Source organism: Copadichromis virginalis, linkage group LG6 (assembly GCF_057382275.1).
Source record: "Copadichromis virginalis isolate Kocher_CV1m ecotype Utaka linkage group LG6, C_Virginalis_male_GT1.1, whole genome shotgun sequence".
NCBI classification, from domain to species: Eukaryota; Metazoa; Chordata; class Actinopteri; order Cichliformes; family Cichlidae; genus Copadichromis; species Copadichromis virginalis.
This window is the reverse complement of record NC_140623.1, coordinates 27,793,512-27,813,443: the sequence shown is the minus strand read 5'-3', so window position 1 is coordinate 27,813,443 and position 19,932 is coordinate 27,793,512. Positions and strand designations below refer to the sequence as shown.

The following is a 19,932-nucleotide window of genomic DNA, read 5'->3' as shown; positions in this document are numbered from 1 at the left end:
TTTTTTTTAGACCTGGCACTTCTTTTGTTCTCCATATGTCCAGTTTTCTAAGAACACACTGAACACTATTCTGAAATATGTCATGCTTCTGGCCACTAGCTCTTTGGTAATCACCTTGTTGATGCAAAAATACTATTTTATGTCATCTTGATGCATTCTCAATCATCCAGGTAAGTAAATCTCCAAAAGTTGATTCTATTCATCTGGACGTAGTGTTTTCAGTGGGAGAAACGTTTCGTCATTCATCCAAGTGACTTCTTAAGTCTCAGCTGACTGCAGGTTCCCCCACTTTTACGTGAAAAGGGAAAGACCATCTCTGAATCGAGGGGGGGGTCTAAGGGTACATCTTTCACCATCTTACAATGCTGTGATTGCAGCCATTCCCCAACTCTCTGTGAATGGTTCTCATGGCCATTGATCAGTGTTCTTTGATCAGTGGTTGTTGATCAATGGTCATGAGAATTTGCATAATCATAATCAAGAAACTGACCTCGCACCCCATTGTTCCTTCAGCGGGCTGGTTTCAGTCATAATGCACATGTACTGTTTATAAGATTGGGGAAACCTGCAGTCAGCTGAGACTGAAGAAGTCACTTGGATGAGTGACGAAACATTTCTCCCACAAAATGCTACGTCCAGATGAACAGAATCAACTTTTGGAGACTATTTTATGTCTTCTGTAACTTTGGCATTTTTCACAAACCCAGCTAGAGAAATGGGAACAAATGGTGTGTTTTTCTTAAACGCTGCTAGTAATGAAGTGCCTAAAGATACAATTTAAAATGGTCTCTTTGCTAATTTGTCAGGTACAAGCAGCTGACTGAACATGAGTGAAAAAGCAGCCAGTGTCCAAAGAAAAACTTCAAAAAGTCTGGAGAACAATATTACTCAAGACCACAAAAAAGAAAGTCTGGCTCCTTGGGATGGGTCAGGACTTTCACACAGCACTATATATCTACTTTTGGTAGCCTATTAAAGTTTCTCTGCACTGCAAAACTGTCAAAACAGAAGATTTTCTGGTACACTTTCTTAAGCCTTTACCATATCCTTGTGTATGGAAGAATCAAACTTTTAGATTGAAATGTTCACTTAAAATAATAATACTATTAAAACAGCTTTTAATAAGAGATGGAGCATAAAGTAAGTGTTTCTTTAAGGCTAGCAGCTAAATTACTGTAAACTAATTGATAAACAGTGATATGTGGTCCTGGTGGTTGTTGTGGTATTCCCATCAGCCCTGATGGAACCCGCTACTTAAAATCAAAACATCTCAACAGAGGCACATATGCCTCATAAAATGCCCAGCTGCACATATGTTACTGATGAGGAAGAAAGCCAGCATGTTCCCCAACAACTGGTTAACAAAAAAAGAAAGAAAGCAGTTATTTATCAAGTGTATTTAAATTATGAGTTTGAGAAATTCACAGACAGCTACAAACACAAAAAAGTATCTAAGTACATCAAAGTTAACAAAAATATTTACAAAATAGCCATTTCAGTCTTTATTTTAATAAATACAATGTCTGTTTTCAGTGACTTTATAATGTATTACAAAAGAACGCTGACATTAATTTCAACAAAAGTGCATCAAAATCAGGAGACATTGCTTTTAATGTGCGTGGATCTTACAGAGAAACAAAGTCTCTACGGTGACAGTAGCTTCTCCACATTGCAGACAGTAAGCGCCTTAGTCAGTCTGTGGTCCTGTCTCTAATTATGTTTCTAGCCACACAGGTTCGGGCGCGTCTTTGTGAGAAAAGCTTCAGGTCTGTTCTGTCCCCAAACGGTATTTTAATTTCCTTGCAAAAAAGGAAACGATTCATTTTCCTCTCCTCAGGTTGGCCTCATCTGAATATCGCAAAGAGAAAGAATTAGGAATGCTTGACAACCAAAGGAGCAAAGTTGATGCATTTTAACAACACACGGGACAACAAATTCCTACTAGAGTAGTCTTCTGGTGTCATGGGTTGAGAGATGACCTTTCTGAAAGCCATTATCCACTCGCTCTGCTCCTGCTCCTGCTCACACATAAAAACAAACTGCCTCTCCGGAGTCTCCAGTGAGATCCCGCAGCACCACCGGCTTCCCCTCGCGTTGCGGCTGCTGGTTTCTGAAACAGAGTAGCCGTGGCTCTCTGTGCCGATGAAGACAGCACCCAGCTCTGTAGCATCCTAACAGTATAAATAAACAAGGTACAACTAAATAGGATCATTATGATTATTCATTGTATTTTATGAGCATTAGAATAACTTCTTAATATCTCCAATTAAAAGAAAAAAAATGACAAATTTTTATGTTTCATTTATTTATGTAGGTGTTTCATTTTCACAAAGATATGAGCAACACAAAGATCTCTGTTCTTCATCTCTGTTCATTACCAGTGGAGATTTAAAGTATAGAAGCTTTCTGTTCATTGAGCACAGCGTGAACCAGCGCTTCTTGAATGGCTCCCGTTGCTGAAAACACATATAAACACACCAATCCAATTAGCCAGGCAGTTAAACTAAAAATAAGTAGACCCAGTAAATCCAGTTAAAAATTTTGGATAGTTCACAGACCGTCGGACCAGTTTTCTCCATGTATCCCTCCTTCAGGCACTGTGCTGTTAGCTGATGTTTTAACTGTGCAAAGAAACACCAACAAATACTGTGAGCTGAACAACAGCAGCAGCTCACAACCAGAATGATTCAACCGTGCTGACGTTGTGCGGGTTTGCACATTAAATGTGTTTAAATGGGGAGAGAACAAACCGAAATTATTATTGAATTTAACTGCCGCGAGTAGCATCATGTTTCATCTGATATATTTGTTCATGGAATAACAAGGCCTCGCCTAGCCATGTAACTGCTCTTCAGTCAATTGCCCAATTACTTTAGAGCATTTGAAAAGACTGTGTATAAAAATGGCTGTGATTCCTAAACAGTTCATACTAATTTTTTTGTTACACCAATTAAAATAAAGCTAGGGGTCTGCACTTCTATCATATCCTGACTGTTTGGTTGAAAATCCATGGTTGTGGTGTACAGAGGCAAAAACAAATTCATTGTCCAAATATTTATGGACCTAAGTGTATAAATCCTGCCTGTGCTAGTTTTAAAGTGTATATTAAGTACAATAAAGACAAAGGAGCTTTCTCAAATGCTAAGACAAAAAAAAATTATATAAACACGTGGTACTAAAAACAGAAGACTTGTGGTTCAGCAGCAACTTTCTTGGGTGTGAAAGGTCATTTTAAAACAATCACTGAGCAAAAGCTGCGGCATTAGTAACAAAGACTTGCAGATATGAGCGGAAACTTTAAAAAGAACATTAAACAAGGCTTCGGTCGAGGCCTTGAAACCTCTGCACACTTTCTTGAACAGAAAGCCATTAAATTGGAAAGTTCTATGTAGTTAATTACAGAAAACGTTTGATGTATGAGGTATGACTTTGAGGTTGTATAATTTTACTTAGCGGCTTTTTGAGGATAGACATCACTAGCCTGAAGTAAGAGGGGTTTACATAGCTGATGACCTAATGAAAGTTTGTCTCACGTCTTTTTCTTGAAGAGTGGGGTTTTTCTTCAGGAGGTATGCCAAACGTGTTGCCCGAATAGCATTGAAAAAAGACACAATCACCTATAAGAGATCATAGACATAGGTTTTGCCAGGAAGAGTAATTGTCTCAAATAAGGTATAACTCTATGAATGTGGGATGGAAAAGAGCATGCAGCATACATCTGGGAAGATGCCCTCACCTGCCCGTCCTCGTGGTACACAAAAAGGTTCTTTGAGCGTTCATCATCCACATAGGAGATCTGCAAACCAGTAGCATGACCGATCTTCTCTGGTTGGAAGACTGCATTCAGATCCTTCATGTTGATGACAGCTTTGGGAACCTTGGACTTGGTTTTAATGAGATGATTGAGGAAGATTAGAAAAAGAGGTATTTGGCCAGAGTCAACTGAAGAATGCTTATACAGCTGTAAACTAAACGGTCTTATGACTGAAGAACTGCTCACATCCTCTTTGATGAAGTATCTGAGGGTGAAGTCTTTCTGTGAGAGCAGGAAGGTGCTTTTAAAGAACTGCTTACTGTCTTTGCCTTTCTTCCATAGTGTTGCCTCAAACAGTTCTGGAGTATCAAACAGTTCAAAGAGGTGAAGCAAATAAACTGCAGGTTAGACTTTGATGGGAAAACAAATGCTGGGTTGTCAATGTTTTGTTGACGGGGGAAGGTTTCTTTTTTTTAATTAAAAATATTGCGAGGATAATTACCTGCACTGTACACTTTTTGAAAGTAGATGTTTTCTCCTGTGAATTCCCGTCTTTCGTACTTGGCACGGATCCACTGATCCTTAAGAACGCTGAAAACAAACAAGTCCGTGAAAATGTGTAGACCTGTCACTGAGCCTTTACACTTCTCTGCTGTTCCTCTTTCTACCTGAGAAACGTGACTACTCCACTCCCATTCACTAAACAAACCGTTTGTTGTCTTTGCTTCCCACTTCTGTTGAGTTAATGAAATGAATGGGTGCCAAATGCAGTGAAAGTCACTTACACGCAATCTTTCTGCTGTGGTTGGTAGAAAAAGACCGGGACACACTTCTCAAAAATAGCTTTGGCAGCAGAATTTCCCTTCTCTTGCATGAACTAAAACCGCATAATGTGAGAGTTAAAAATAAAGGTTAGAACAAGATAATATTGTTTACATGATGAACAGACTCAAATTAGAAGGATTTATTTTAAAATGAAGCACGAAATGAAAATCTGGAGGTAACGGAGTAATAACAGAGGGAACTGGGGGGAGTGAAAAATCAAAGAAATCTAAAGGTATCCAACACCCTCTTTATAATAAAAGGAAAATGTCTAAATTTAAGAGAACATGAATAAATAATTAATCATATGAATTCATGCTAATAATTAATACCTCTACAAGTGAATCTTCCCAATGATCCAGCCGTATGGATTTCACTTTGCTGACTGCAGGCAGATTACGATGCATCCCCGAGCAGTTCAGGCACACAAAGACGCCGAGAGTGTAAGAAGCCCAGTCAGGGTCTGCGAGCAAAAAGTGATCACAGTGTTTATTTTATAAGAAGGAACTAAGTACAGTGCAAAAAAAATAAATAAAAGTAGTCCTATGAACTGCCTAATGACCATAATGTACAAAGATTATAAAGCAAAAATCAGTGTTTCTTTTCTGCACAATTATAAAGTCGATAAACAGGCGAAAGAGTAAGCGTATAAAGCACTGTTTGCACTACCTCTGTCTTCATTTCACATAGGTACACACTGTATTAACTGTCCTCATACAGTGAAGGTGAAAAGTGGTGGAAAAAAGGAGGAACAATAAGGTCATACCACCCTATACAGCAGTTTTCTCTTCCCCTTCTGAGAGCTTATTACAGTTTTACTTGGTTATAAAATAATATTTTGGACACAATATTGTTAACTAAATAAAGCACATGACTCAGTCAGATGGGCCGTCTATTACCACTTGTGACGTAGTGAAATAAGGTAAATAAAATGTTCTCTGGAGAGAAAGTTAAAAAAAAGTATAAATAAATAAAAATCTATCAGTGCTAATCTATAAATTAAACCTGAGTCTGTTGAAGTGTACTCACCAGGAGCTCCACAGTCAGCACACAAGTTGTTACCCGGCTGTTGCACCAAATCAAGGAGAATTTTGTTATTTCTTTCAGAAGTGGCCATTGATGAAGGGCGTCTGCTTCTCTTGGGCTGACAGTCAAATCCCAACAAAACATCTACTAGGTAGTAACTCCATATTGACTCTACACACTTCACAGTACAGAGCTATTCTGCCCTGTAGCAGGTACAAACATCTCCGTGGCCAGTGGGCCAGTATTTCCTCTTAACAATGCCGCATCATGAAGTTTATTGTTCTGCACACAAACACATATATCCAGAAATAACAGAGAAAGGAAGTGAAACATACGTCACTCAGTTACTGGGTGATTGACTTACAGTATTAGGCTGCTAGGCTTGTCGCTGTTCGAAAGCTGTGAGAGCAGCAGTTTTGTTTTTAAAGTTAAGGTCAGCAGCAGTAGCAAGAAAAAGGAGGGAACTTTCCAGAATAGCTCCAAGCTTATGTGCCAGTTTTACAAACTGTTGCAAACTTATAGCCAGACTTTTGTCCTGCATCTAAATTTAACTGCTGCTGTTGTCACGAGTGGCATTCATTTGCTTTAAGTCCTGGGCTAGAATTAAGACTGGATAGGCAGATGTCAGTGAGACAGACAAAACCCACCTTTAAAAATGTACTTTTACACATCGGATAAAAATACCTCCTGTGGGGAGTTGCCACTATATTAATAAAATGTCTATAAGATGTATCTGGTGTGCCAAAATAAATCGTCAACTGCGTTCATACAGCAGATAAAGAAAAGGGGGAGATGCAAATTGCACTATTAATTTAAAAATTACAAAACCCAGAGTGAAACAGAGGAATGAAGTGGGAAAAGTCTGTGTGTCAACTAGCCTGCTTACATTTTATGACCTTGACTCACTATTCTTCAAACTCGACCTTCATCTTGGCCCCAGCTGCACAACTGTAAAATTTTGTGACTATATTTTGAATTGTTGAGGTGACAAATGCTTTTTGTTGCAGTTTCCGCTGCAGTACGTATCTTCAGCACTGCGTGTTGACAAGCTGACAAATGCACGTAGGGACAAATGCATAAGGTAACAACTGCTCAAACAACAACAGCTGCCTGAACCCACTATGAACATGAAAGTTAGAAGAACGGTGTCTCTCTTAGGAAAATTCAGTCCAAGATATGTGGTCCAAGACTCCCCTGTTGGGACCTTAAAAAGAACTATTTCCTTTCATTGTTTCCTCCACAGAAGTTGGCTGGAAAACTTAAATATAAACAAAGAAAGCTTTATTAAACACACTTGGGAAAAATGTGTTTGTTTGGTTTATAACTCTATAGCTCCTGCATAGTTCTGCTTAAACCAGTTAAATTAAACTAGAGGAAAGTAGTAACACTGAATAGAGTTTATTTTAAGCTAACCGGAACAAAAAAAAAAACTGTTCACATAGATGCAGAACAGATGGACATTCTTACTTAGTGACTGTCTGACGATTTTTGTGTCCATCCAGATTTAGAAGCGAACGTCTACTTTCTATACTGTTTATATGCAGAGAAATGGATTAAATGGTGGAAACCAAAGAAGGAAAAATGTTGCACAGATTTCAGGGAAGAGTTGAGATGGGCTCTGGGTGGTAAGGAAGAGTTAGCAGATGACTGGGAAAATACAGCAGTAATGGAAAATGGTAAATGGACTGGTTATTATAGAGCACATTTCTACTCTACTCTTTATACAACAAGCCTCATCAACCCATTCATACAAGCACCTTTTTCTATGCTGAAGTGCTTTCTAATATTCACACAAATTCACACTTTGATGGATGCATCGGAGAGCAGCTTGGCGTTAGTGTCTTGCCCAAGGATATAGGGCATTCAGATTGGAGTAGGCAGGGATCAAACCACCAACCTTCAGATTTGTAGATGAATTTGGGATTGTGGAAAGAGTTGTTGAAGCTAGGTTATTGAGAGAGGTGCTGATCAGAGCGCAGCAGTATGGCTTTATGCTGAGAAAGTTTGCTTGAGAGTGATGACGGAGAAGTATAGAGGTCACAAGGAGTTGTACTGTGTCTTTGTGGATTTAGAGAAAGCATATGATAGGGTGCCAAGGGAGAAACTGTGGTACTGGATGAGGAAGTCACAAGAGGCAGAGTATGAGGGAGTATTTGAGGGGGGTGCAGGACCTATGAGAACAGTGACGCAGTGGTGAGGTGTTTCACCAGGAGTGACAGATGGGTAAAAGATGGGGGTGGGATTACATCAGGGATCAGCTCTGAGTCCCTTCTTGTTTGCATTGATGATGGACAGGTTGGCAGATGAGGTGAGGCGGGAGTCTCTGTGCACTACGATGTTTGGAGACAATATTGTGATCTGTAGTGAGAGCAAGAAGCAGGTGGAAGGGAGCCTGGAGAGGTGGAAGTATGCACAGGAGAGAAGAGGAATGAAAATCAGTAGCAGCAATACAGAATACATACTTATTTATTTATTTAGGACAGTGCATGTTAATGAACATAAATGTAAAAAAAAAAATTTACATGAATGTAAACATACCAGATTATAGCCAAGGGCTAATTTCCATCTGTTGTCCTTAAGCATAAAAATAGACATAATAATTCATAAAAAAATCATCATTCATTCATAATAAAAACTCCATCACCAAACTTACACATACACACCATTCTGTTCCCAAATAAAACATTAAAACTATATAATTCATACATGATCACACACTTGAATTGTCCATAACCAGTTTTTAACCTTTGCCTTAAACAAATTGAATGTGGGAAGTCGGTTTTTTGTCAAGTAGTTTTAAACTTCTTTTATAAATGTTTTCAATAATTTTAAGTGTTGTTGGACAAGCAAGTGACCAGGACGTCAAACAATAGTCCATATGAGAGATGATCATTGAGTAAAAATAAGTTTTTGCAACATTCATATTTAAATTATTACGTATATGATTAAAATTTCGATTATTAAATGTAAGTACCTGGGACACTTTATTTATGTGACTCTTGAAGGACAATGTTGGGTCTAGAATGACCCCAAGATATTTAAATTCTGGAGCCAATTCAAGCTCTACTCGATCCAGGAATATGTTTGACTGCTTCAAGTTTAAGGGGCGTTTTGAAAAATACATACCGACAGTTTTTGAGGTGTTCAACATTAGGCATGAGTCCTCCAGCCAGCTATGCATTAATGCTAAAGCAGCTGTAAGATCTTTTGCCACCTGCTGGACACTATTTGCTTGCGTATATATAACTGCATCATCTGCATACATTTGAGTAAATATATTTGGACAGACTTCAGGTAAGTTATTGATAAAAAGAGAGAACAATAAGGGCCCAAGAACAGATCCTTGAGGAACCCCTGTATCACAGTCTAAATATGGAGATTTAACCCCATCCAACACCACACACTGTTTCCTGAGAGAGATATGAGGCAAACCACTGAAGAGCCTGACTGGAGATATTAAACCGAGTCAATCTGGATAACAATATCTGATGGTTTACAGAGTCGAAAGCCTTCCTCAGATCTAAAAATACAGCTCCAACACAGGGACTCTTGTCCAGCAAGCTCTTCAAGTTCTCCACTAACATACACAGGGCAGTATCTGTGGAGTGATGTGCCCGAAAGCCAAACTGCAATGGATGTAATGAGGGTTGGGTGTTTTCTAGATGAGCAGTGAGGAGTTTAACCACCCACTTCTCAGCTATTTTAGATACGACCGGGAGTATGCTTATGGGGCAATAATTAGCCATGTCAGTCTTCACACCTGCTTTGAAAATTGGTGTAACTGCAGCAATTTTCCAATCTGTTGGAACAATGGAATGTTCGAATGACATATTCAAAACATGAGTTGTTGGATACTTGTGAATGACACGGACAGAAGTGTAACAATGAAGCTGCAAATAGTAAAGGTATTGACGGAAAATTAGTTTAAGTAACTGAGGTAAACCATCTAAAGCACTGGACAATGCACAAGAGGAGTAAAGAAAAGAGTGGAGGCAGGGTGAAGTGGGTGGAGATGTGTGTCAGTGGCGATTTGCAACAGAAGGATACCAGCAAGAATGAAAGGGGAGGTTTACAAGATAGTAGCAAGACCTGCTATAATGTGTGGTTTGGAGACCTTCACCCCTAAATGCAGCAGTCGAAAAAAGATAGTTTATCATTATGTATTAAACATTAAAAATAAAAAATAAACCCAGCTCGGGAGTGGACGAATAAGCATTCTGTTATTTATCAGTTAATATTATTATTTATGGTATTATTATTTACTTATTTTGTTTAATTATCTAATTCTTTATTTTTGCCTTTATCTCTACGACGTCCGATACATCGAGGCCTGGGAGGGATTAAGCAGCATTCCGGAACCATTTAAAGTGTTGTTGTTGTGCCACACCGACCAGTTAAAACCGTTGGACACCAAACAATCAGAGGGCGAAGTTGTTCCACCTGCATTATGCCGGCGAGCAAAACCGTCAAATATTCATTTTAACTTCAAGTAACGATAATGTGGGTCGCCAGGCGAGTTTTGTCGTCGCTGGTCAAAAGAAGTAAGAATTTTTAATGCACATATGTCGTTAGCTAGTATCGCCAGTTGTAAAATGTCGTTTCATTGCAAGCCTTTAGAAGTTGCATCTTCTTTTATGGTCTTAAATGTTCATGAACAGGTATACCTTAAGTAACTTTGGCTGAGCTCCACACTCATATTGTAAAAGTTAACACCTTAAACGTTAGACAACACATGTTGCCCCGTTGTGTTTCCAGGTCAGTATGCGGGACAGTCCGGTTTGTTTTGCCGCCCTCAGTACGGCTCCTTCCCTGAGCTGCGGTACCTTCAATGCACATGCTGCTGGAGAAGCCGGGTTCCCGTGGCGAGCTTTGAGACCCTTAACGCTAATCTGTCCTCCAGTAATGAATCCTGCAAGGATGACGCGAGCAGAACGCTGGACACCTGCTACACCCCAGAGCAGCGAGACGCTATCCTCCAGCTCCTCAACACCGCCACGCCAGGAGAGCTGGCCGGGATAAAGCTGCTGCGAGGTCGCAAGTCCCTCAACATTGTGGAGTACAGGACTAAAAACGGACCCTTTAAAACTCTGGAAAGTGTGGTGAATGTTCCACTGCTAAAGCACAAAAGTGCTGTCATTGTCTTCAACTCCATTCTCAACCCGACGGTTAAGAAGGAGAGGAAAGTGAGGATACAGCTGGCCAAGTTCATCAGGCCAGAGGTCGACAAGTCTTGGTTAGAGGTGAGCTTTTCGTGTTAACAGGTGATTTCCGGTGTGTGGTTTGTTTGTTTTTGTTTTTTTGTTGTTGTTTTTTTTTTTTTTGGGGGGGGGGGGGGGTCATATGATTGTGATTTGGTGGTATATAAGTAAAATTCAATTCAATCATTTGACAAATAACAGAAATCACTTCTTGATAGACGATCAACATTTGACACATCCGTGTTTGAAATATCTACATTGGTCTGTATGATCACGGGCAATTCTAGGATTTTTTTTCTTAATTGTTTGCACTTAATCTCGTTTTATTTGTTGATAAGCCATCCTCTGTCAACAGTGCCCATATTTTGGATGACACAGATGTTCTGTTATGTAATTACATGATCTATGAGAATTATGAACCACATAAGTGGGTTCTTCCTGACTCAAAGTAGGCTTTTTGCACATGATATGCACATAGGTTGGTACACGTGTACTGTTCAAGACTAACAATCTGCCACCCTGCTTAGAAGTCTTTCTCCCTGTTTTTTTTTTTTTTTTTTTTTTTTTTGTAATAAGTGTTGATAAATGTTTTCATGCTTCAGTAAATTAAACCCCACGTAAACAAATGTAATCGCAGCCCCATTGATTTTCCTTTGGCAGAAGTTTAAATCTTTGGGGCCAACTTTTATGCTTGGAAAAGCATACATGATATTGTAATCAAATCAAATATCACAGGATGTTGGATAGCTGGTGATGGACTTTGCTGTGATAGGGTTTACTGTCTACTTCATAACCTTGAGCTGTTAAAAGAAAATATTAACTATGAAAAGAAAGAGCAGGATAATGCTCTCTAATCATGATTCTGTATTTGCCGATGCAGGATGCCAGTTCCATAGTGTCACTCATATGTGGGACTAATAAAATTGCCTGGGCACACGTGGACCGTGGAATGAGTGTACTGGACTGGCAACAGGTGGACTGTCCGAATTTCCTGAGGGGAACTTACATGGCTTCTGCTTATTTGCATGATGTAAGTACTTTTGTAGAGCATATTATTTCTAGTAAAGTCTAGCTAAATGAGAACGTTAATGTAGACTAACAGTCACTGTGTTTTGGAACTTTGTTTCTGTAACATAATTCATTAATTCTGTGATGCCAACAGGTGTCTTCAGTTGTGGCCCTCCTGCCATCAGCAGATTTCTACATAATAGAGAAATCTTCCATTTCAGTCCAAAACACAGCTCTGTTCCCCATCATGGCACACATGAGGGCTGTGGAGGCCATGCTTTTTGCTCTGCTGGAGCCCAAAAATTCCCTGCCAGAATCCAACATTCCTCCCAGGTGAAGTTAAAAAAAGATATCAAAAGTATTTGGTTTGAACTTGTGCTGGTCACATCTGTAATCCTGCACAAGCGAGCGTGCATGCAGAAACTTGACCTAGAAATTCTCTCCTTTCCTTTACAGGGTTCTCAACATGATGAGGACTGCTGTAGGGCGCCACTTTGGACTGATGGTGGGTGAGTCTCGAACAAGCGGGGCGCAGGCAGTTCGACAGCTCATGACAGAGTCGGTGACGCAGAAGCTTCCCAGAATAAACTTTCCCCAGGATCTGCTGGTGAAGTACAGGAATTCCTTCCAGATGGGCAGCAGAAGAGGAGGGGAGGAACTCTGTGACGCTCTCCTTCAGGCTATAGCCTTTTATGAGCTGCTCAGCGACTGCTCCTGAGAGCCACTAGCTGGACTCGTCTCGTCACCACACAACCAACAAACCTCAGAAATGGCATTCTGAGTTCTTTTGAACTTTTTTTTCCTTTGAACTTTTTGGAGATTAATGATAACTTTCAAGAATTAAATATTTTTATTGTGACTTAAAACACTCAAATGCTGTTTTCTGGGTACTGTTTGAGTATAAGGGCTGCTCCTGTGTTTATTTCTGCTACTAACCCTGACAGGGGCAGTGACAGCTGTCGTCCTAGCATTTTGTGAAAAACCTGTTTGTGGATAAAACACAAAGGATGAAAAGCATAAAAGTTTGTGTCAAAAACCCATGTGAGTACCTGAGTACTTAAAATGCTCAGTATAATTTACAAAAAAAAAGGCAAACTTTTTATTTACTTAATGGTTGCACTTGCATATAAATAAAAAACACGATTCCTCAAATAAACCATGTTAATTTCATTTCACAGTATCTGACTAAAATAAATACTGACAGGAGTAAACTGAGGTAGAGATGATGTACGGTTCAATAGTCTTTTAGGAGTCACGTGAAACCTTCTGCCAGGAGCTGCATAGTTGACTTTGAGAGGCCCAGGTGAATGTTGTTGAGGTAGTTCATACACCTATTGTGGGAGAAATTAGTATGTAAAGTATTAGATAAATGCACAAAATGTTAGATATATTTTAAAGGGATTATTCACTCTTAAACTAAATGTACATTCCTCCACTCCCTTCTGGGGTGTAGTGTTATTTATCAATCTATATTTCTTATTATGTCAGGCTTATGATTCATGACAGAATCATAGCAGCAAGGGAACAAGTTGTTTTACAAAATGACTTCCTGTGCGGTTTCTCTACAGGTACCTCTGCTTCCTCCCATGGTCCAGACACGGGCTAGTTAGGTTAACTGGAGATACTAAATTGGCCATGTGAAAGTGAGAATGAAAGGTTGTCTGTCTCTGTGTGTTAGCCCTAGTGTGAAGAAGCGGTGTTATTTAACTCTTGTCCCCTTGAAAGCCTACTATGAGTAAATCTTTAAGCGGTTTTCTGAAACGAGTGGTTTCTGCTTATAAAACTAAATGACTGGGTGTGCATCAGAAGTTAGTGAGGGTGGTCTCTGCAGATATACTCCTGGACAAACTAAGAAACTGTTCTAAATGTTGTCAAACCACATCTTCACTGATCTACACTGAGGTGTTCAGGGAGGTTATCTGCCATTCTCTCTCACATGAACTTATTGTGATATTACAACCTCACTAGTAACATAAAATCCATCTCCATTTCCTGTCATTTATGATTGTCCCCTACTTTCGGACTCTTAAACCTTGTGTCTGACTCACCTCAGTGGCTCTTGTTTCTGTTGCTGTGCTTTATGTAAGCGGCAGATGGAGCGGAGGACCGGCATGTAGTCGACACACACAGCCCGTCTGTTCCCCAGCAAAACGAAGGGTTTACTGCTGAGAACCGTCCTGTTCAGTCTGAATCTTCTTTGGGACAAACTGGAGGCACGGGAACAAAGAAATTGGTGTTCTGCTTTATAATGTGCACAATATTAGAAATGTTTAGTGAAGCATCCACGTGCATTCATGAGCCCCCCCTCATCCTGGAGCGACATCGCAGGTAGAATGAAGTTCTATGTACTTTTCCACTAAAGATGCTTTGAGTTATTTAACTGAAATTGTTAACCTTTCATTGGTCAGTGTCTTGCTTTTTAAATGGATTTGGACAAGAATTTATCAAATGAGTGTCATGTAATGGCGCTTTCCCTTATACTTACATTATAAAGCATTTAAAAGAAGTCAACATCCTTGAAACTTAAGCAACGATAACTAAGTGTATGACTGGACAACTGAAATGGAAAGATGGTAAACAACTTGAAATGGCATTCAGAAGATGAGGTGGAGAGCAGACTCACCTTGGCTCACAGAGAGGCTGAAAACTAAAGCTGAGACTGTGTCTTTTAGAAGAGGTCAATGCAAGTCTCTCCATCAGCCTCCCCCACCTTTTGTCCTCCAGCACCTGTCTGATTTTTTGCACTTCAGTCCATGCTTCAGACGCTCTGCACAAGCACCTGTGACACCCCAAACCTTCAGCAGCAGCCTGAATGTCCAACAGCCTCTCCTGACTGTAGCTGCTGTCCTCTTCCTCCCTCATCTCATCCAACAAACCAGCCTCTAGCGCCGCTCCTGTCCACACAAATGACTCGGGTGCGCAGGAGTCGGAAACACGTGTCCCTGTGGGCGGCAGGGTGGCATCGAGGTAGGACATGATGTCAAAGAAGTCAGTCAGGGCGTCTAAACACTCACTCTCCTCTTTAGCTGCAATTTGTTGAGCCGTACTGCCTGAGTGCAGAGCTTTTGAAGGAGTCCCACTGAATGAGAATGTTTTTTCAAGGCCCAAACTGTCAGATGATGTGTTGTTATACTTCCTTCTGCTAAGCTTTGACGTATGGCTTACAGATTTGCTGTTGGTCAGTGAAGCCCTTTGATAAATGCTTCTATTGTGCTGCTCGATGTGAAGCCCAACATCAGATTGCTCGCACTGCAGCCTGGAATAAGCTACTGTTTCCAAGCATCGAACCGTAGTATGCTGAGCTGCTACAGACAGGAGAAGCTCCAGGTTCAAATAGAGAAGCGGCACGCCTCGTCTCCAGCTCTCAGCGAGAAGCATCAAGAGCTCGTCCATGTGCTTTTTAGACGAGGACTGAGAATCAAAACACGATAGATCGGAAACGTTAATTTCATTTGGAGAAATGATCATGAAGATTTATGCAGAGAAACAAATACTTGCCTTTAGAAGGTTCAGCAAATGTTCTGGAGTTACACCACAAAGACCCAGCATGTTAGCAGAGCAGCCCGTTTTGTACGGAGGCAATGAGTCTAAATGTTCTCCTTCAGCAGCATCTGAGTCTAAAACAATAAGATTTACAGAGAATAACATAAAATTTGTTTTAAATGTTATTTATGCTTTATGTTGGAGAAACTTACACTGCACACAGATGGGTTTCTTAGACCTTCCACCACTCTGCACCCAGACCTGCAGCTGCAGCAGGCAGCGTCTGACATCACCACAGGTGAGTCTGAGTAGGCTGCTGACGTCACCTAAATCCAGCTGCACTCCCTCAGCCAGACACACCAGCTGCAGGTAACTGCACATATTCACCTTTGAAAAGATGGAGTTAATGACAGACTGAGTTATTTTTCTATTAATGAAGTTCTAATAACATTTTTCTTCTTCTATAGCACAAACATGCAAGAAGAGTGCGGCGCTACTGTCAAACACATGCATGCAGTTGTCATTGAAGCTGTGTGAGGCGGTCGAGGTAACTTTGACTTACTGCTGATGGAGTTTTGAAAATTATTTCATCCAAGCTGCCGTCGAATCGATCCTTGAATAAGGGATCTGAGGAAGACACTAGTTTAGAACCAACAGCTCATCTTTAAAAGTGAAATTCAAACTCTGCGTGTGCGTCTTTACCGTTCGTAGTCAAAATGACTGGTCTTTTAGTGGCACTCATAAAAGCCTTAATGGCTGCAAGGAAACCGACGTCATCGTCAAATATAACGTCAACCTGCAAGAGCAAGCGATAACAGTGAATCTGAAGCAAACACGGTTAACGTGTGGCTTTATATGCCAAACGGTGTCGTGCTCAGAAATGGTTTACCTCTTCAAAGAGAATAAGTGAAGTGGCTGTCTTTTTCTCTGCTACATCAGAGCCTGACGATGAGTTGCCCAGTTTCCTGTTCTCTGGCCTTTCAGATGGTGACAGGAAACCAGACTGTAAGTGATCTGCTTTGGCCTTCATCCTAAAATAGCGAGTCAGAGTGACTGTGGCTGATTTTGCTTTTGCGCTGCGACGAGAGCCTCTCAAATTCTGTGATGTTCTTCTTTTTGAGGTGGAAGTGACATTTTTAGGAAGCACCCTTTTTCCTGTTAACAGAAAATATAATTACCTGTACGGTAAAATTGTGCCTCTGTTGTTTTTCAGTAAAAGAACTGAGGGCTCTGATTACTCGTGTTACAATGAAAACAAATGATCATCACCTAGTAAAATCTCAGATTTAGAAGTGCAGGTGTTGGTGTTGAAGTAAGCCGGTTTCAGCTGGTCTTTCCCCGACGTCTCCACTAGGTGTGACTGGGTAACCTCCTTTAGCTGGGACAGAACATTGCGCCCATTGCGCTGTGAGGAACAGTTCACCTCAAACACCTTGGTTGAGAAGAAACCAAAGCAATAAGACTAGCGGTGGAGAAAAAAATTTATGGCAGGTTTTAGTGAGAGTGTGAGAAATTTATCTTACTGGATAAAACAGAGAATGACACAGTTTAACTCTGAGGACATAATTTGACAAAAAATTGTCACTGTGAGTGAAGTGTTGTGATAATATCATTTTGTGGGGTGTCTGGTTATTACCACCTCCAGTGGAGACCTGATCAAAGTAAAAAATGTCACATTTTACCAGTTTTAAAATTGGAGACTCCGAGCATATCAGGTGTTGATTTTTTATAGGTACCTTCTGGGATGAGCCACAAAAATTTCAACCAGTAGAAAAGTAATATATTGTGAGAAGGATTCAATTTTAAATTTGAACTTCTGTACATTTCATATTACAGCTGTCTGTTGCCATTTTAAATTAGCTGTTTAACCACAGCTTAGTTTCATAGGGGTCGTTTGTTTTTATGTAAAGTTAGTGAAATCAAACTCATGTTAAGGATCATCGTTATTAATATTACAATGAACTAAACAGGTTATCTACGGGGATTCTTTGCTTTACTTAAATGGGAAAAAGGTTTTATTGGACATGTTTGGGATGGTGAACTGGCATTAAGATTCATCCTAACATGAATCCATGTTTGGTGGAACTGATTTCTCACAAGCCTTTGACAGCATCGCTTAAAAAACACCGGACCTTTTTGCAAATCCCACCTTGAAGCCCAGCTCCTGAGCACAGGCGTACACCGAAGCAGTCTTGCCCACACCCGACGGTCCTGTAATCAGCAGGGTGTTACCCAGTGGGTCCTCTCTGCCATCGTCTGATCCAGCTTCACCCTGGAAGTCTCCACAATCCCATGACTCTGCTCAAAAGGATACTTGTTACTTTTCCAAAAGTCACACGCATGGAATAAAAAAGAATAACATGTCTGACTGAGCAAAGCTTCACAGTGAAGAACCAGTTCATACCATTACTGTTTTCCCGTTGCTTCTTTTCCTCCATTTGTCTCTCCTTGTCACGGGCGGCTCTTAGTTTCCATTTCCTTAACCAACTGAACTCCAAGAAGAAAACATCCATAAAAAGTTTACACTCCTGATGCTGACTTCAAAAGACTAATTAATCAATTAGACTTGTGTAAATATCTTAAATTCACCTGTACAATTTATTCACAGATGCAGGATTACCAATGACCTCACTCGAATGCTGGGGACTGTACTTATCTGTCCACAGCGTATCCTCAAAAAATAAATCTAGACAGAAGAAAGAAGAGAAAAAAAAGTACATTTCCTGCAATTTAAAGGGAATAAAAGCACATGTCAAACTGTTCTGAATGAGACAAGCATTACTTCTTTGAAGAGGATCACAGCTTTTCATTATGTTCGGCTCATCAAGACTTGGTTGGCTCGCCCTCTGTTGCTTCAGTCTGCGAGTGCGACTCAGCTTACTGCACCTGGGCTGTTTCTCTGCAGGGTGAACACTACTGCTTCCCAGGACATCCTGATGTGACGAGTGACCCACATCTGCAGCACTCTCTGCAGACCTCAGACGCTTCGGTACCCTCTGCAAGAGTTCATCTACCCGTTTTCTCTTTTCTTTTAAGGGATAATGCGGATATGAGGAGGAAAGAAAGGGGAACAATTATATCCTCACTGAGGAGCAAATGTACAGACAGTTGTTCAGTCTAACCTGTGAGCGCATGCTCCTGCAGCCCTTCTCCTGCCTTCTTCCTCAAAGTGTTGAGCACAGCTTGGACTGGAAATGCTGGATTAGAAGTTTGGATTTTTTCCAGGCAGCTGTGCAGAACTGAGGGTGACAGCTGTCCCTGACACCCGTCCTTTATTGTCACGTGAGAAACTGCAGGTGGACGTTTTACTGGTTGCACGTTATCACCTTGAAGAGGGAGCACGGATTGCTGCGTGCTATCCAGAGGCTGGTCCAGCTCCCCGTCGCTGCTCCGCTTTCTTTGCTGTATCGCTCGTAAGAAAATCGGAGCAATTTTAGCTCCTTTTGCGCACAAAGAATCTCTTATCTCCAGGACTGGTTGGGGGTGTGTTCCCGAAAGCCATGTAGCTGAATTTGAGCCGTTTTTATCTTTTGCATCCAGCGAGATTTCCTCTTTAGAGCAGCTCGACTCTGATAAAACTATAACCCCGGCAGTTTGCGTCACGTCTTTGCACCGGAAGTTTGAGTCTCTGACTGTTTTGACCTTTCTGAGTTTATTTCGCATCGTAAAACACGGCAAACTAATTTTTAAAAAAGGCTTTAGTTTGCAGGCTGCAGGCTGGCTATTGCCATTTTGAATTTGGCGCTTGGGTTTTACGTATGACGTCATTTGTGCGACGTTCGCGTAACACAGAAATATCGGGTTTTTTTGTTTCTTTCAAACGAAGCTAGCTAGTTAGGGCTGTATGTAAGAAGAAAATGGTATGAGGAATATAGGACATGGAAATACACGAGTACAGTCAGTGCTACATTCATCCGCAGAGCTGAAGTGACGCTTTAAAAGTGCGCAGTGTTTCTCTGCAGTCAGAGATCGTGCGTACACAGATATCCCGCACTGATACAGATTTGCCGCACTAGTTACAAAAGTTCCCAAAACCACACAAACCTTTCTCTAAAGTCTCAGACCAGCTAGTTACAGATGTTTTTACTCAAATAGAATAAAGTGCAGTGTTAGATTTTACAGCTTTTGTCACCTGTAGTGCATTTTTGTAGCATAGACATGTATTTATATGAAACCATCCAGTCTCAGTCTTGTGTATCTACTTCTATAGACTCACTTGCCACTTTGTTAAGTACACCTGTTCAGCTGTTTATTAAAATATCTGAAATGAGGCAATCACATGACAGCAACTCAGTAACTATAGACTTATAGAGGTGATTAAGAGGACCTGGTGAGTTTCAAACTGAGCACCAGAATGGTGAAAAAAAGTGATTTACTTGAACGTGGCATGGTTGTTAGTGCCAAACTGTTGGTCTTCTGGGACTAACAACCATCTCTAGGTCCCCAAAAGTTGATTCTGTTCATTTAGACGTAGCATTTTCAGTGGGAGAAATGTACAGAAAGTTGCAGTTTTGTCATTAATTGGCTGTAATGCACAAACTAAAGTGATCTTGACTACAATTTGATTGAAGGCCTATTAGATGTGTTCACTGTGCACAGGTTTCACTAAAATCCGTACAATATTCGAGCAGCAGTAGTGAT

The 19,932-nt window shown here is 40.6% G+C and overlaps 3 protein-coding genes across 3 annotated transcripts; 1 reads left to right on the top strand and 2 right to left on the bottom strand.

The window, feature by feature from the left end:
* Window positions 1-1,396: 1,396 nt before the first annotated feature.
* On the bottom strand, window positions 1,397-5,903 carry LOC146707983 (arf-GAP with dual PH domain-containing protein 2-like). Its single transcript, XM_085459648.1, has 11 exons — window positions 5,606-5,903; window positions 4,909-5,039; window positions 4,540-4,631; window positions 4,257-4,345; window positions 4,001-4,113; window positions 3,737-3,883; window positions 3,534-3,617; window positions 2,559-2,621; window positions 2,379-2,456; window positions 1,943-2,171; window positions 1,397-1,848 (listed from the first exon to the last, which is right to left on the bottom strand). The coding sequence occupies exons 1-11, from the start codon at window positions 5,691-5,693 to the stop codon at window positions 1,820-1,822; spliced, it is 1,143 nt and encodes a 380-aa protein (XP_085315774.1). The 5' UTR covers window positions 5,694-5,903; the 3' UTR covers window positions 1,397-1,819.
* Window positions 5,904-9,944: 4,041 nt separating this feature from the next.
* Window positions 9,945-12,830, top strand: tefm (transcription elongation factor, mitochondrial). The gene is made up of 5 exons (XM_085459646.1): window positions 9,945-10,143; window positions 10,358-10,842; window positions 11,681-11,830; window positions 11,963-12,141; window positions 12,265-12,830. The coding sequence occupies exons 1-5, from the start codon at window positions 10,101-10,103 to the stop codon at window positions 12,524-12,526; spliced, it is 1,119 nt and encodes a 372-aa protein (XP_085315772.1). The 5' UTR covers window positions 9,945-10,100; the 3' UTR covers window positions 12,527-12,830.
* On the bottom strand, window positions 12,736-19,011 carry atad5b (ATPase family AAA domain containing 5b). Its single transcript, XM_085459642.1, has 15 exons — window positions 18,414-19,011; window positions 18,074-18,319; window positions 17,881-17,977; window positions 17,696-17,778; window positions 17,441-17,589; window positions 16,561-16,723; window positions 16,181-16,446; window positions 15,994-16,087; window positions 15,854-15,918; window positions 15,504-15,678; window positions 15,307-15,425; window positions 14,432-15,219; window positions 13,857-14,015; window positions 13,011-13,139; window positions 12,736-12,791 (listed from the first exon to the last, which is right to left on the bottom strand). Exons 1-14 carry the CDS (start codon window positions 18,952-18,954, stop codon window positions 13,061-13,063), a joined length of 3,024 nt encoding a protein of 1,007 aa, XP_085315768.1. The 5' UTR covers window positions 18,955-19,011; the 3' UTR covers window positions 12,736-12,791; window positions 13,011-13,060.
* Window positions 19,012-19,932: the final 921 nt, after the last annotated feature.